General features: G+C 41.9%; 1 protein-coding gene across 1 annotated transcript in view; it reads left to right on the top strand.

Moving 5' to 3' along the window:
- Positions 1-678: 678 nt before the first annotated feature.
- Positions 679-14,892, top strand: part of LOC115375710 (cadherin-18-like) — a 161,611-nt gene continuing 147,397 nt past the window's right edge. Inside the window, exon 1 of the mRNA XM_030075236.1 lies at positions 679-1,862. Coding sequence (XP_029931096.1) covers positions 921-1,862 — 942 coding nt within the window. The 5' untranslated portion in view covers positions 679-920. The remainder of the gene's footprint in view (positions 1,863-14,892) is intronic.

Genomic DNA, 14,892 nt, shown 5'->3' with positions numbered 1-14,892 from the left:
ATGTGTCCATCTTTGTGCTATTATGGTGCAAATGTAGTTCAAATATAGTGTACAGCTACCCTAAAGTAATGTACAGTAGATCAGAGCCATTAACGCAATTTACTGAGCACTTGTAAAGGGAAGTGATACATAATAGCAAAATGTCAGACTGCTGTTATACTGTGTTTCTGCTGTGTTTCAGCACTCATGGAATGCCTCTTGTTGTATCTATCTATCTATCTAGATATATTCATCAAAATACTGCTGTAAATGATTTTGTAAAGGACAAGTCGATCATTGTATACTGTTAAAGCACAAGTAATTGTTATTTTATTGGTAACTTTAACTAACATTTGATAAATCTGTGATCATCGATTTCATCTTCCTCTCTGTTCCAGGAAATGCAGCTCTTTGATGTTACTTCTCCAAGAGCTCCTCTGACCCAGTAAGCAGCAGCTGTTTCTTCCCCTTTCAACATGGAGAAAAAGGACTTAAGCATTCTTCCATAAAGGATATTATACATGGCTTTGAAGTTCAACTTTACCATGGACTCTACAAGGATTATATGGACTGGCCTCAGTTGTACATAATCCCCTGTTAATAATGAGATAAGCTGGTGTTGCTGATTCAAACCAAACAATTGAAAAAGAGCTAACTGGTCCATAGCTGTGGAAACAATGTTGGGAGAAAGAGAACCAATGCACACTAAGGAACCCATACAAAGTATAATATGGTGACTTGGATCATGGAGTTTTTAATTTTTCTGGGGAGAGAACAATACAAAGTTATTCTGTGGACCATACAGCGTGGAGACTACTGGCTACCCTGCACTGTACAAAGGGGTGTAAAAGCTTGTGTTTGAGTGTGTTTATGTGCGTATGCCCACAGAGGTACAGTGGTGGTGAGAGGGGAAGACATTTCCAGACCATTCTTTCTCTACAATGAGAGTTCCAGCCGGTGTGGCTGCAGTTTCCTGTCTTTACCCTCTGGTGGTCTTCCTGTGTGTTGTCTTCCAGAGCAGCTATGGGACCGAGGCCAGCCCCAGTCCTAACCCTAAGCCAAGGCCCAAATTACTACCTGAGCCCACCCTGCTCCCAAACTCCGACCCTAACCCTAACCCTAAACGTATGCCCTTGCTTGAGCTCAGCCTGCGCTCGAGCTCCAACCCTAACCTCGGGCATGAGTCTCAGCTCAAGCCTAGCCGCAATTCCACGTCCCATCTCACCGACAGCCCAAACACAAACTTCTCATCACCTGTCTCCCAGCCAACATCAAACTCTAACCCCGGGCTTAAGATGCAATCTGTCCCCAAACACAATCCCAATCTTAGGCAAGGGTCATCATCTAAATCTAACTCTAAACAGGTGTCAACTAACAGCTCTAACAACCCCAAACTATCCTCCAACTACAACCTCTCTTCAATATCCAACACCAAAACCAGCACAAGACCAAGGTTTGCATCACTGTCACAGCCAAAGTCCAAACGACTCTCCAATGCAAAGGTAGTATCTGATCCCAAGATCCAGTCTGAGCCATCTCCTTTGTCCAGCCTTAAGGTTTCCTCACTCTCCAGTCCCAAGCCAAAGTCAAACACATCTGGCACTATGAACCCTAACTCTAACTCTAATGCCAGACCTGCTTCACAGTACAATCTTAAATCCCATTCCAAACCAAGACCTTCTTCACAAATCAATCCGAATGCCAGTCCCAACCCTAAGCTCTCCAACCCAAACTCCAGGATCTCAGTCAGACCACAGAGGAACCAGACCAAGGTTTTGGATACAGAGAAAGATTCCCACCATCGGCCGAAGAGAGGCTGGATTTGGAACCAATTCTTTGTCCTAGAGGAACATATCGGGCCTGAACCTCAATACGTCGGAAAGGTACAGCTCTTATTGTTCTTCCAGTGTATTTCCTAAATCACACTAAGAAATCAGCTTTGTATTTTGCATATGTTCAATGGAACAGAATTGTTGGCAGGGGTATAGCCATGAAGGTGAGGGAGCTGGAATGTTCATTCATTCATTCATTTATTTGTATGTCTTGTGCTTATTTCGCTATTTGTTGTTGTTGTTATTGAAGTCAATAGGACGGGTGTGGAAAATGCCACTGTAAACCACTATACCTCTGCTGTTTGAACTGTGACAGGACAGAGATTCAACATATACAACAAAACACACTTTACGTAATGCAGACTGGTGCTTTTTGCCCAATATGTTCATTAGTTGTGTTTGTTACTAGACTCAAAACATCAGTAGTCTGTCCAGCAGCGGCTTTAAGCCTGGCATGAAGTGCCACATGCTAGTTTAAAATGTACAATGCCATATATCAGATATGAGCTGGCTAGCAACAGACAAAAGACTCCTCTCTGACACGTGGCTGGGGCTTTTTAAAACACCTCTCCACTCAAAAACCGATATAGGAGCTACAGATCAATAGATCAATTTTGGGCTAACGGAAATAATTAATATTAATATTAAATATTGATCAAATATATTTGTATAAAATATTGACAGAATTCAAATTACATCAAATTCTTCCTCAGGGCTTTGATCACTTCATCACCGAGCAGCAACTGTCCAGAGAGGAACTGCATAATTTCAGTTATTTTAGCCCACATTTTCTGAAAAGGTCAAAAACACCTTTTCTTCAGAACCTTTATTCAGACATTATATAAGTACTATACATGTGTATGTATGTGTGTGTGTGTGTGTGTGTGTGTGTGTGTGTGTATTTATATATTTATTTATTTATTTTCCCCCAGGAAGGAAACAGTTTGAGTGAGCTCGGAGGAACAATCAAGAAAAAAATATGCATAAGCCTATTATCCAGTACAACCAAGTTGAAGAAATCTTCCTGTGTGTGAATCTAAGGGGGGGATTCAGAGCTATTCTCTACACTATGAATATGAATGTGAAAACCTTTAAGCATGTGTGTGACTGTGATAGAATGGCTTACCCTAGCAGATGTCAGACTTTTCAGAGACATTTGCATACTTTGGTAAGACACAAAACTTCATGGTGCCAAGTTTCTTGAAGACGCCACCATTTCTGTATTTGATGGCACATTATAAATGTAGTGACTGTAAGATATGTTCCTTTGATGTGCTTAAGATTTGGTAGTGCAGGTATACTCTTTATGATTGTTTTTTCCTCAAAAACAAAAAAACAAAACAAAAAAAAATCACAAGTAATAAAATATAGGCATTTAAACTGTTAGTTTATTTTCCATCTGATCAAGAGGAGTGTACGCTCTTACTTGTCGCTACTTAGTGCTCAAAGAAATACTCCACAATGGAACTTTAAACACAGATTATACGTCATGTTTTTAATTCAAACCTCCGAGGATAAGGTGCCAACTAATTTCATAAGGATTTATATTCAAAGCTGATGCAGCTCGCTTTCAATCCACCCACAGTTCTTGAATTCTTCAGTGGGTGGCATAGACTAAGATATGCAGGCGTGTATACCTACCCTCAAAAGAATCCAGGGTTTTAAGAGGTGGTTGTTTGCTGCTGATGTTGGCATGTTGTGGTTTTAAAGATAGAGGAAAGTAAAGCACGCATAGGCAAAATGTATTCATTTAGGTGCAGGACAGAGAAATATTAAAAAACTGGGGAACAAAGTAAAGAACACTGAAATGAGCTCCCATTGAAATATTTAATCAAACCGATGATGTTTCGGCCAGGTAAGCCATTATCAGGCTGCAAAAAGGTGTGCACAGCTGCACCCACATACACACAAATTACACAAAGTGACATATACAAAACATTGTATTAATGTTGTCAAGCGAAAACCATGCATGTCCAGAATGTCAGCTTCTCAGAAGGCAAAACAGTATTGATTTTAGCTTCAGAAATCAGCAGATTTGACTACATCTCATTAATTATGAAGAGGTTACATAAGGCCCTAGGTTGTAGAAGTACCCCATTCCACACACTAAGGAAAAGCTCCAAATCGCGCAAAATATGAAGTTTTCAATGGATGGAAACAAGATGCAAAGAGCAGAGGCTCAAAAGTACAAACATTTAAAGAAAAAAATGAAAATTTAAATGAAAAAAAAAATCTTCTATTCAAAATCTCTCTGAATATTCAATAGTCCTAACAAAAAACTAAACAACACATTTTGTAAAATGTATTCATCAATGAGCAAATGGCACTGGCAAATTTTACCGGATGTTGACAATACACATATTTAATGTACAGTATATCTTGTTTTGCATGCTTAGGCCCTTGTTTCCTCGCAAGCTAGCTAAAAAGCACAGCCTGCTTTCTCTGACTCGAGGCCCTCTGTTTTTTGTTTTTTTTGTGATGTGATTCCTTGATTCCTTAATTTTAAGTACTCTAAACATTTCAGTCGTGTGTGTGTGTGTGTGTGTGTGTGTGTGTGTATATGTATATATTCTATGTACACTCCTAATCAAAATTTTAAGACCAGTTGAAAAATTGCAAGAATTTACATTTTGCACTGTTGGATCTTAAAAAGGTTCTAAGTAGAGCTTCAAAATGCATAAAGAAGAAATGGGAGTGAGACAAAAAAAATAAATAAAAAAAATTGAGCAAGCAATTTATTGCAAACAACCATTAAACTGAAACAGTCATCAGCTGATCAAAAGTTTAAGACCGCAGCCTTTAAAAGCCCAATTCTTGGCAAAAATGTGGATTCAGTGTCATTTTCTGTCAGGTATCCACATAAGTTCATTGTTAAGGTTAGGGAAAGGTTTGTTGTAAAGGTTAAAGTTAGGAAAAGGTCAGGGTTAAGGTTACAAACTGTTGGCTAATGTTCACTAATATCAGGTAGCTACGTTAGCGAGCTAAAAACAAACACTATTGTCACTTGAAACGGGAAAAGAACTTAGGTCAGCTGAGTGAAAGATGTATTGATTGACTCATCCACCACTCAACGATCATCCTTATATGGATTTTGCCATGTCCTTAATACAGGGACGGTTTTTGCTATGGGCAGGGCGCAATCTACTTGGAGGCGCACAAGAAAAAAAAACAAAAAAAAAAAAACATCGCCAGTTTTCTAGACTACCGTATTGACCCGCATAAAAGACGACCCTGATTTTAAGACGAACCCTCTTTTTCAAGACCCTTTTTTGGAAGAAATACTTTTTATATGGACAAAATCTTATTTGAATAAAAAAGCCACCGGCCGTCATCAGGCGAGCCGGCCACGGCACCGGCCGGTACCGCGCCCACCCGGTCAGGTCTGCCGGATCTGACAGGTGAGCGGCCTGATGCCGGCTGATGGTGCCCCGGTGCCTCGGCCGACTGGTGCCATGGAGGCGGGTTAGAGTAGCAACATGAAAGGGCGCAAGCCAGTAATTTCGCCTAGGGCGGCAACATAGGCAGAACCGCCACTGCCTTAATATTACCCAGCAGTGTCATTATTTACAGGACTGCAACAGGTCACTTAACTTTAAAGTTTAACCACAGGTTTTAATAAGCTGCAGTACAAATGACCTTTGGGGCATTTTTTGCTGGACAGTCTGAAAATCGCTGGAGGACATTTACCTCTGAAGCAGTGTTTTTGGGGTTAGTTCAGATTCTTTCTGAATGCATAACTGTGCTCTGTGGATGGTGAATTCAGTGTAATGGTCGGATGAGGACAATGTCAAAATGACTCCACTGAGGTCAAACTAATTTGCCTACATAAAAATGTTATTTTGTACTTTAACAATCAATGCCATCACCCCAGGTTGATTGTGAGCGACAGGGCAGCAGGTGGGTTAGGGAGCCGGCAAAGTAATTGAAGGAGTGCTGTTTTAATGACAGACATCAAGCAGTGTGCCCAGTGCTGCTAAGAAGCCCTGGGTTCAGGGGCCTTACCTTAATATGTGCATACATTTGAGACTCTGGAACACATGTATTCATTTGAGACTGGAATTAATATATGGAAAGAAGAGTGATAGGGAATGCTATTATAAACATCCATATTTGACTCTGAAACAGAAACCTGCAGTCAGCCCTTAACTGGATGGAATAGGGAGATTTGACAAGAAACAAAACATGCATATATCTATGCATATGTCCGGTGGTAATGGTGACATAACTTCAAGAAGACAGTGCCGAGATGATGTGGAAGGAGCATAGTCTTGATATGCTCAGTAAATGGATAGTTATAATGGAAATGAACAATTTTTCTGTGCGGAAGGACATCTCTAGACAATATTTACCATGGGGAGACCAGATCAATAGAATATGAGGATCTCGCCTCCTTAACAGGGGCGATTTTAGAATTGCTTGAGCCCAGGGGTTAGCCTTGTAGGAAGGTCCAGGAGGGTCCTCGATCAGTTTAAAATTTTTAGGACTTCATGACATCAAACTAATAAATGTGAAGCATTCTGAGAATAATTACAAGAGGAAATCAACTCAAAGATTTTGTGGAAGAAAAGACAAAACACCATATGTCTTTAAATAGCTTTGACCTAAGACTGTCTTGGAAAATTTCAGATGACAGTGAAATGAAAAAAAAAAAAAAAGAACAGCAAAAAACATAAGTGCAAGAATGAGTTCATTTATTGTAATTTTCTGGTCTAGAAATGTTACTTTGTTCTTGTGTCTCTTATCTACAGATATCAGTTTCCTCTTTTTTCTCATTTAATATCAAGGTTGACATCTACTCATGTAACTAACTTGTTTTTTGTGCACTTTGTGTTTTTGTAGAGTTTTGAATTATACTTTTATATTATGTACATTAATTAAGTACATCCACAGTAAGCATCAGTGGGAGCTAAGGAAAAACTACAGGCTCCTACACACGTCAGAACATGGAGATTATGAACATCGGGCTTCTCAGTTGTGGATTCATCAGCTGCATTTGCACTCATTGTTTAATTATTCAATTCCATCAGTTGCTGCAAAGAGCAATTCTTGATTCACAGGGGATTTGCAGCTCATCTGATTTGATGATTCCTAGGGATGAGCGAGTACACCACTATCTGTATCTGTATTTGTTTAACCATCTACATTATTCGTATCCGTATGTACTCGGATGGGGCAGGGCATAAACCAGAAGTGGGTGGGGCTTAAACCAGAAATTGTGTGGTTTGACCGGAAATGGGTGGGGGCTTAATCCGTATGCTATTTTAAGTCTGAAATTGATACAGGTTGATCAGAAGTTGTTATATTTATTGTTTATTAGAAAAAAAATATTTACAGTGCAGCCTCAATTGAGCTTCAGATCAATGTTTTTGATCACAATAGTAAACAAACTATTTATAGAACAAGTTTTTATAAACAGAACATGAATATTCTTAAGTGCATCAATGAATACAACACATGCAGTAGGCAATTACTAGAGAGAGTACGAAATTTGAGTAAGCTATTTATTGCAAACAACCATTAAACTGAAATAGGCTGTTAATCAGCTGATCAAAAGTTTAAGACCGCTGCCTTTAAAAGCCCAAATCTTCGCAAAAATGTGGATTCAGTGTCATTTTCTGTCAGGTATCCACACTGTCATGACCTCCTGATGGCAAAGGCCAAAAAAGCTTTCTTGGTAATCACCTCAGAAATTTGTTTCGGCATGCTTGATGCAAGTGTTTCCAGGAGGCTAGCGGGAATGTTGCTCCAAGTGGTGAAGATGGCTTCACGGAGGGCATCCACTGTCTGGAACTGGTGTCCATTTCTGTAAACTTCCCTTGCCATCCAACCCCAAATGTTCTCAACTGGATTTAGATCAGGGGAACACGCAGGATGGTTCAAAAGAGTGATGTTATTTCTCTGGAAGAAGTCCTTTGTCAGGCGGGCATTGTGAACTGCAGCGTTGTCCTGTTGAAAAACCCAGTCATTACCACACAGATGATGGCCTTCAGTCATGAGGGATGCCCCCTGCAACATCTCCACATAGCCAGCTGCCGTTTGACGCCTCTGCACAACCTGAAGCTCCATTGTTCCATTGAAGTAAAAAGCCCCCCAGATCATGATGGAGCCCCCTCCACTGTGCCGTGTAGAAAACATCTCAGGTGGGATCTCCTTGTCATGCCAGTAATGTGGGAAGCCATCAGGACCGTCAAGGTTAATTTTTTTCTCATCAGAGAATAAAACTTGAATAAAACACTGTCAGATGTGACTCTTACCAGCACAGGTACTATTTTAAAGTCTTAATCCACAATTTGTGTGGATAACTCACAAAATGAGTTAACATGGTCTTTATTCCCATGACTCAAAGTAATTCAGTCCACAAGGTTCACATGAGCAAATGAAGACAATGTAGAGTCATGGACTCAACAATGTTGAGTCCACCTGCCTAGAAGGTTGAATTTCTAGATTGTGTGTGCGTCATCATCACTCAACAAGGCTATCTCTATCCAAAATGCCATCTCAGTGCAAGTCAGAAATGCAGCCTTCTTTTAGCAGAGTCTGGAGGACACAACCAGTGTATGTTTTGCCATTCTCCATACCCTCAAATCCACTTTGTACAGTTACCGATTTGGAAAAATGCAGTGGCAGGAAGTGAAAGGCAAAGTAAAAACAGTGTCAAAGTGGTAGCCAGCTAATACCAACATCTACATAAAAATGTTTAAAAAAGTTAAATGAAAATATCCTACATCTCAAATTTAAAGTCACACCCATTTTCAGTTTGGAGCCAGACTGATCATTTGTATGGATCGGATGATGTTTCTTGTGGGTTGCCAGGTGGTGTGAGAAAAATGATGCCTCATGTGTGAAGCATATTTTACTGTCGCTCAGTCTAATCTGGCAACATGCATTTCACACAGAACACACACTGGATTGGATATGTGTGCCGGAATTCAAATTTGACGTTTTGACTGAAATGCCCACTTTATAATTCTCTGCTGCTCTCACAGTCGTTGTCATTCACAAACCACAGAACTGATCATTTGCCGTGTGAAGCAAACATTTCCCCAGGGACTATATTCCAGCCAAGATACTGTTTCACTCCATCATCAAAGCACAATGGTGCTGCTGCTTTGAGGAAAACTAATGAAGAAGACTTTATTATGCTGATGGAATACTGGTGTGAAGGAAATCTAAAGTCTCTGAAAGTTGTTTTTCATATAGAAGAGTGAATGGAAACCGATGACTGGATAAAAGGTAGATGATATTGGAGTTTTAAAATACGACTGCTTGCTTTGGGAAAAGACTAGCAGAAACTTGAACTATATACATTTTATAGATATTACACTGAATGTGCAGAATCACAGGTATGGTCCTATTAAGTCTTTGATGTCAGACAAAAAAAAAAAAAAAAGTAGAGATCTAACACTTTCTTTAATTAAATAATTAAATAACGATATAATGAAAGAAATGACCTATCATGTTCTGATGGGCTTCTCTTGCTGACTGATTTGAAAATGAGAGTTATGGAATGGAACTTTCTGTTCAGCATAAAATGACGCCTTGTTTAAAAAAGATGCATTGCATCTGGACAAGAGGCTAAGCCAGTGGCATGGGGAGTGCTGCCATGCTTAAGTACACCCTCACCTCTCTCTCTCTCTCTCTCTCTCTCTCTCTCTCTATCTGTCTGCATATATGGCGATATGGTGAGCAGGATGCACAGCGGCCAGTGCTCGGTCTCTCTAGTGGTCAGCTGGGATGCATGAATGCTATGAGGCTGATCTAATCTGCACTGACAGTGACATTGCGTGACATTGACACTGCACTCTCTATGAAGGTGAGGGGTTGAGCTGGAACTGGTGGTACCCATAGGATTTGTGTGTGTGTGCGTGTGTGTGTGTGTGTGAGAGAAAGAGAGTGTATGTGTAGTGTGTGAGAGACAGGGAGGGAGAGAAAGATAGTGGATGCTATGTGGCAGACTTATTGAGGGTGATGTGCTTGAGGTGCAAAAAAAGGACCCATGAAGGCAGACCCAGGCACACACACACACACACAGACACAAAGATGACACACACACTTGGCGTGTGCTACACGCACACACACAGCTCCCCAGGGCCTACTGAGTCATTGTTTTGTAGGGTGCAGTGACACCTGAGCTGGGGTTTCTCTCACTCAGATGGTGCTTCACTTTGTATTGATTGCTCAAAGCACAACAACAGGCAGGTTGAAGAGCAGGCCAGGCAACTACTTTGAAAGCACGCACACACATACACACACAAACACACACACTATACAAATCTATATGCATTCACACAGTTGTAGCTTTGAGCTTTATGAAGCGCCAAAAATAGGACAGGAGATGAGAAGCGAAGCCAGGCAAGAAGAAAGGGAAAGGAAGTGGGAGAACTGAGAACAGAGGATGAGAGGCCAGGTGAGGGAGGAAGAGGTGAGGACGCGAGGGCAGAGGAGAGGGGAAGATGAGAAGACGAGCAAGGCGAGGAGAAGAAAAGAAAGGAGAGGAGGTAGAGGCAGAAGATGAGCAGCGAGGCAAGAAGCAGAGGAGCAAGAGGGGCCGGGAGGATGAGAGGAAACGGAAGGAGAGGAGATGAAAGGCAAGAAAACGAGAGGAGGTGAAATGAGGTGAACACGGGAGAGGGGAGGATAAAAGGAGAGGAGACGAAGTGAGGTGAGCACACGGCTAAGGTGAATGGAGGAGAGCGAGAAAAGTAGAGATAAAGACGGAGGAGATAAGAAAAGACTTTTAGCTGGAGGAGAGCCATGTCTAAAGATTCCTTTTTTGGGAGCAAATCTGAGGCGGTTTGTTCCTGAATCCTGACACACCGCGCTGTGCTTCACGCCTCTCTAAAGCGTAGCCTCATCTCTCTCGTGGTCTGTTCCCCTCTCTCTCTCTCATTTTATTTTATCTCTCTTCAGTGATTCCTCTCACCTCAGTCTTACAGCTGCAGGAGGTGTGCGGTGTACCACAGACTCATAGGTGTACGGGTGGCCAAGCAATGGAACACCACGTTAAAAGAGAGAGCTGCCCAGTCTTGTTATTCCCTTCATAACCCCCATGTTCCTCCAATCAAATTTCACAGTTCTCCCTCTCACACTTGATAGAACCAGGCCCTCCACTCCACCCTCCTCCCTCGACAAGATTTATTGGGAGAAGTCTTCTGAGTGACACCAGCTGCGTGCATTTGTTTGCAGGTAGCACTGAGCTGAATAATGATAATGCTTCCACGACTAGAGAGTGCATACCGCCCCGAATGCTGTGCAACTCCTAACATATTCTGTTTCAATGTCACATAGTTGAACCAAATTAAACGTTTGTCAATTCTTATTTTTCATGTGTTTAATTGAATTTTTTTTTTTTGTTCAATAAATTCAAACATTAAACATTTAGGTGAGTGTGGTTGATTTAAGGAGTAGGGGAGAGTGGGGTAAATAGTGCCAATTTTTACTTAAAGTGCCTTTAAAGCGAGGGGATTACAGTAATGCCTCCAACTAAAATATGCACATATAGTTTAGGATGTTGTGCATCCCTGGGAACAATCACTTTGGATCTTATATAAACTGTTTGAGAAATATAGCTTTTGAAAAAAAAAAGTGGTTTTGTGGCACAACTTGCCCCCGGTGCGGGGTAAATTGTGCCATTAGAGAGAATATACTGGGGTAAATTGTGCCATTGATAATTGAAGTGAAACAGATCATTTTAATCTCACAAATGATAATGCTATATAAAAGCAAAACAAATTCAATACAAAATTATTTATTTAACATTTATTTATTATTTTAACAAGATCGCAGGCCACTTTTCTATAACAAGGCCTAGCGCCACATGAACACATACCCAGAACAAAATAAAAATTCCAAAATGAGCACCTGCAAATCATCTTCATCTGAATCTGAATAGTTTTAGTGATCAAAGGTAAGAAGACAATGTACAATAACAATAAAATACAATAAAGTAATATATAGTATATAATCACAAGTTGTGCCACTGGCACAACTTACCCCAGGCCCTTTGGCTCAAATTACCCCAAGCCCACCATTTTGAAAAAAATGCATCCCCCAGCTGTTTTGAGCTAACATCATGCTAACTGTATAGACTCATGGTGTAGCTTACTAAAGTACTAAAACCTGTGTGAACTGTTTTCAAAGTTTTCTATAATTGTTCAAACACAGCAATCAAAAAACCTTGATCATAGAAATTTTACTTTGGAGGGCAAAAAAATGTTTTTTGAACATAAATGTGCTTACCTCTCAAGCCATGTGTCTCCCTTCTTTGCAGGATGAGTGAAATGGATGCCCAACTTCTTCTATGGTTTTCTAGATAACAGGGGTGGCACTACTTGCCCCTTGGCACAAATTACCCCACTCTCCCCTATTTCTGTTGCTGGAGTTCTGCACCTGTTTGTGAGGGGCCACACCCCATTTTGGACAACTGGGGCTCTAGTTTCCCGGCGCAGCGCGGGGTGGCGCAGTGAGGCGAACCCCGCGCAGAGCTAGTTTCGACCGGCGAAACGGCAGAGGCGGACAGTTTCCAAGTTTCGCAGGCGGAGGTTCGCCGAGATGGGAGTGGCGGCGCAGCGGGGGGAGGTGCCGACAGATTCGGCTTGGCACAGTGACAGTTTCGTGCCAAAAGGCTTCGCCGAGGTGCGCCAAAAGCTTGCCATCTGAAACCACGTCTACTTTCAGCGCAAGGCGGAGCGGAGCTGGCGCAGTGGAAGTTTGGCTGGCTGGCGCACATCACCAAAACCTCACAATCAGCACAAACGGTGCCAATCTCCTTTGATCTGACATCAGCTGTGACGGGACAGTTGATATGGAGATATATGTATGGGCTGATTGTGATCGTAGCATTGAATAGTGGTTTTTTTTCGGTATTTATTGCATCGTTCATATGTCTGACATTCTGGAAGCCTGCCTGTGAGGTTTTGGTGACGTGTCCGCACTGCTCACCGGTCTCCGCTCCGCGCCTGTCTCCTGAGCTCCGCTCCGCCTGCAGCAATAGACCTCCATGTCAGCTGTGTAAACTTTCATTACGCCTTCACGCAGCGCATTTTAAAGGCGAGGACAGGGGCTCATTTGATTGGTTACATGTGAATCGGCTGTGTCAAACCCACTCCACGCCTTCTCTCCTCCTCTCCGCCGGTAGGAGGGACGGCGGAGTACTTGCACCACCGAGAACGGCGTGCCAAACTTGGAAAATCCGCCTGGCCACACCCAGTTGGCGAAGCGCATCTGCGCTACGCCCCCGCCTTGCCTGGTCTGCAAAACTAGAGCCCCTGGTGTCAAAGATTAATCAGCTCCTCCATGGCTCATGAACAACCACACCCAACTACCATGCCACCTTTTGACCAATCTGCATCAAAAGTCAAAGCTTGTGTAGGTAACTTTCTAGAGTGTTTAGACTTTCATCAAAAATTTGAACTCAAACAGCGTCCACCTAGGACATCAACCAACTTGCTCCCAGTCACATGCACGCTCATGCATGTGGCTCTGATGCCGATGCAGTGAGGACACAGGAACTGGTAAGCTGTAGGCTGTAAGATAAGATAAATTACAGGGTAAGCTAGGAGGAGTTTTTGGGTGGAGGGCAAGCGAGCGTGCCCGGCGTGCACTTGAATCCTCTGTGTACAATGGTGATCTGTCAAAAATGATTAAGAAATAAAGTTCCTTACACCAGTTTTAATAAGCTCAGGGCCGCCCCTCCCTACACGCAGAACACGCAGCACACGTAGGGCCTCACGATCCATGGGGGGCCTCGTTTTGCCCGCGGGCATGGCGATGCGCGTGCGATGCCCGTGAGGCTAGAGCACCAAGTCAGCCCAAGCCAGGAGGAGAGAAAAAAGAGCTTCACTTGAAGTCGGGTATGTTGTCGAACTAAATGTAAAAGTTTGTGGCGCCGCATAAACACCTTAGCTGCTCCTCATAATGAGAGAGAAGAGAGACGACGCTAAGTCTCTGTCTAAAATGTGGCGTGGAGATGACATCTTCCAGCAGCCCTCTTACCATTTCTTGAATGTCTTGTTAATGCATTTGTCTGCATATGCATTCACCTCTGTGAAAAAGGAGTGATAAATTGACCAGTTGGTGGTCGTATATTAGCTTAAGTTTATAGCCTATCAATCTATGCATCAAAAAAGAAGATCAATTTAAGGCTATTTGAATTTCATTTATTAAATTTGAAATACACATGCTTGTTTAGTTCACTGACCTGCTTACATATATTTGTCAGGTTGAAGTTACTTTTTTTTTCTTCTCCAAATAAAATGTCACTTAGGGCCCCAATTTGGCCAGGGGCGGCCCTGAATAAGCGTCTTCTTGGCCCACGACTAACATTTCCACAAAGTTTCGTGGTAATCCATTCATAACTTTTTGAGATATCCCGCAATAAAAAAACATCGGACAAACAAAGAAACAGAAGGACCGGGGTGAAAACATAACCCCTGTCCAGCTCTGCTGACAGAGGTAACTACTCAGGTTGCCTTGACAATGCCGAGCACGCCGAGCGTAGCCGTGAACTTTTTTCTCACTTCATTGAATTGCTTTGATTTGTACAATGCCTCTGCCCTGCCTGAGGTGAGGCCAGTGTTTTTTGTTATTTTTTCAAAGGCTTGAAGGGACAAAAACCTTATTAAAGTCTTATGAAGTCTGCTGTCTTCATGGCGAGGTCCATATCTTAGACTGAGGCTACAGTTACTGTGTGACTGTCTTCCTAATCCCCTCCCACAGACTCTGGATGCCAGAGGCAGGCCGAACACCAGATTTAAAGAGGCTGATAAATGCTGACCTTTAGATTGGAGTGCCCCAGGACGTTAGCGTTATTCATACATAATACGAATAACCCCTCTCTGTCTCATCTGGCCATAAAATTATGGAAGAAAGTCAAGTTTCATTTTTAAGTCACTTTTAAAAGATATTACACACAGACTGTCTTAGCCAGATGTCAAGAATAAAAGTAGTTGACCAACAACATAAAATATCTATCTATCTATCTATCTATCTATGTAGTAGGCAAAGTCCTAATTCACCAAATGAACAGTAATATTTAATTGAAACTGATTAATTTACATCTAAAATTTATGCGGGGGGTAAA

Source organism: Myripristis murdjan, chromosome 17 (assembly GCF_902150065.1).
Source record: "Myripristis murdjan chromosome 17, fMyrMur1.1, whole genome shotgun sequence".
NCBI classification, from domain to species: Eukaryota; Metazoa; Chordata; class Actinopteri; order Holocentriformes; family Holocentridae; genus Myripristis; species Myripristis murdjan.
This window is presented reverse-complemented; position numbering and strand designations above follow the sequence as displayed.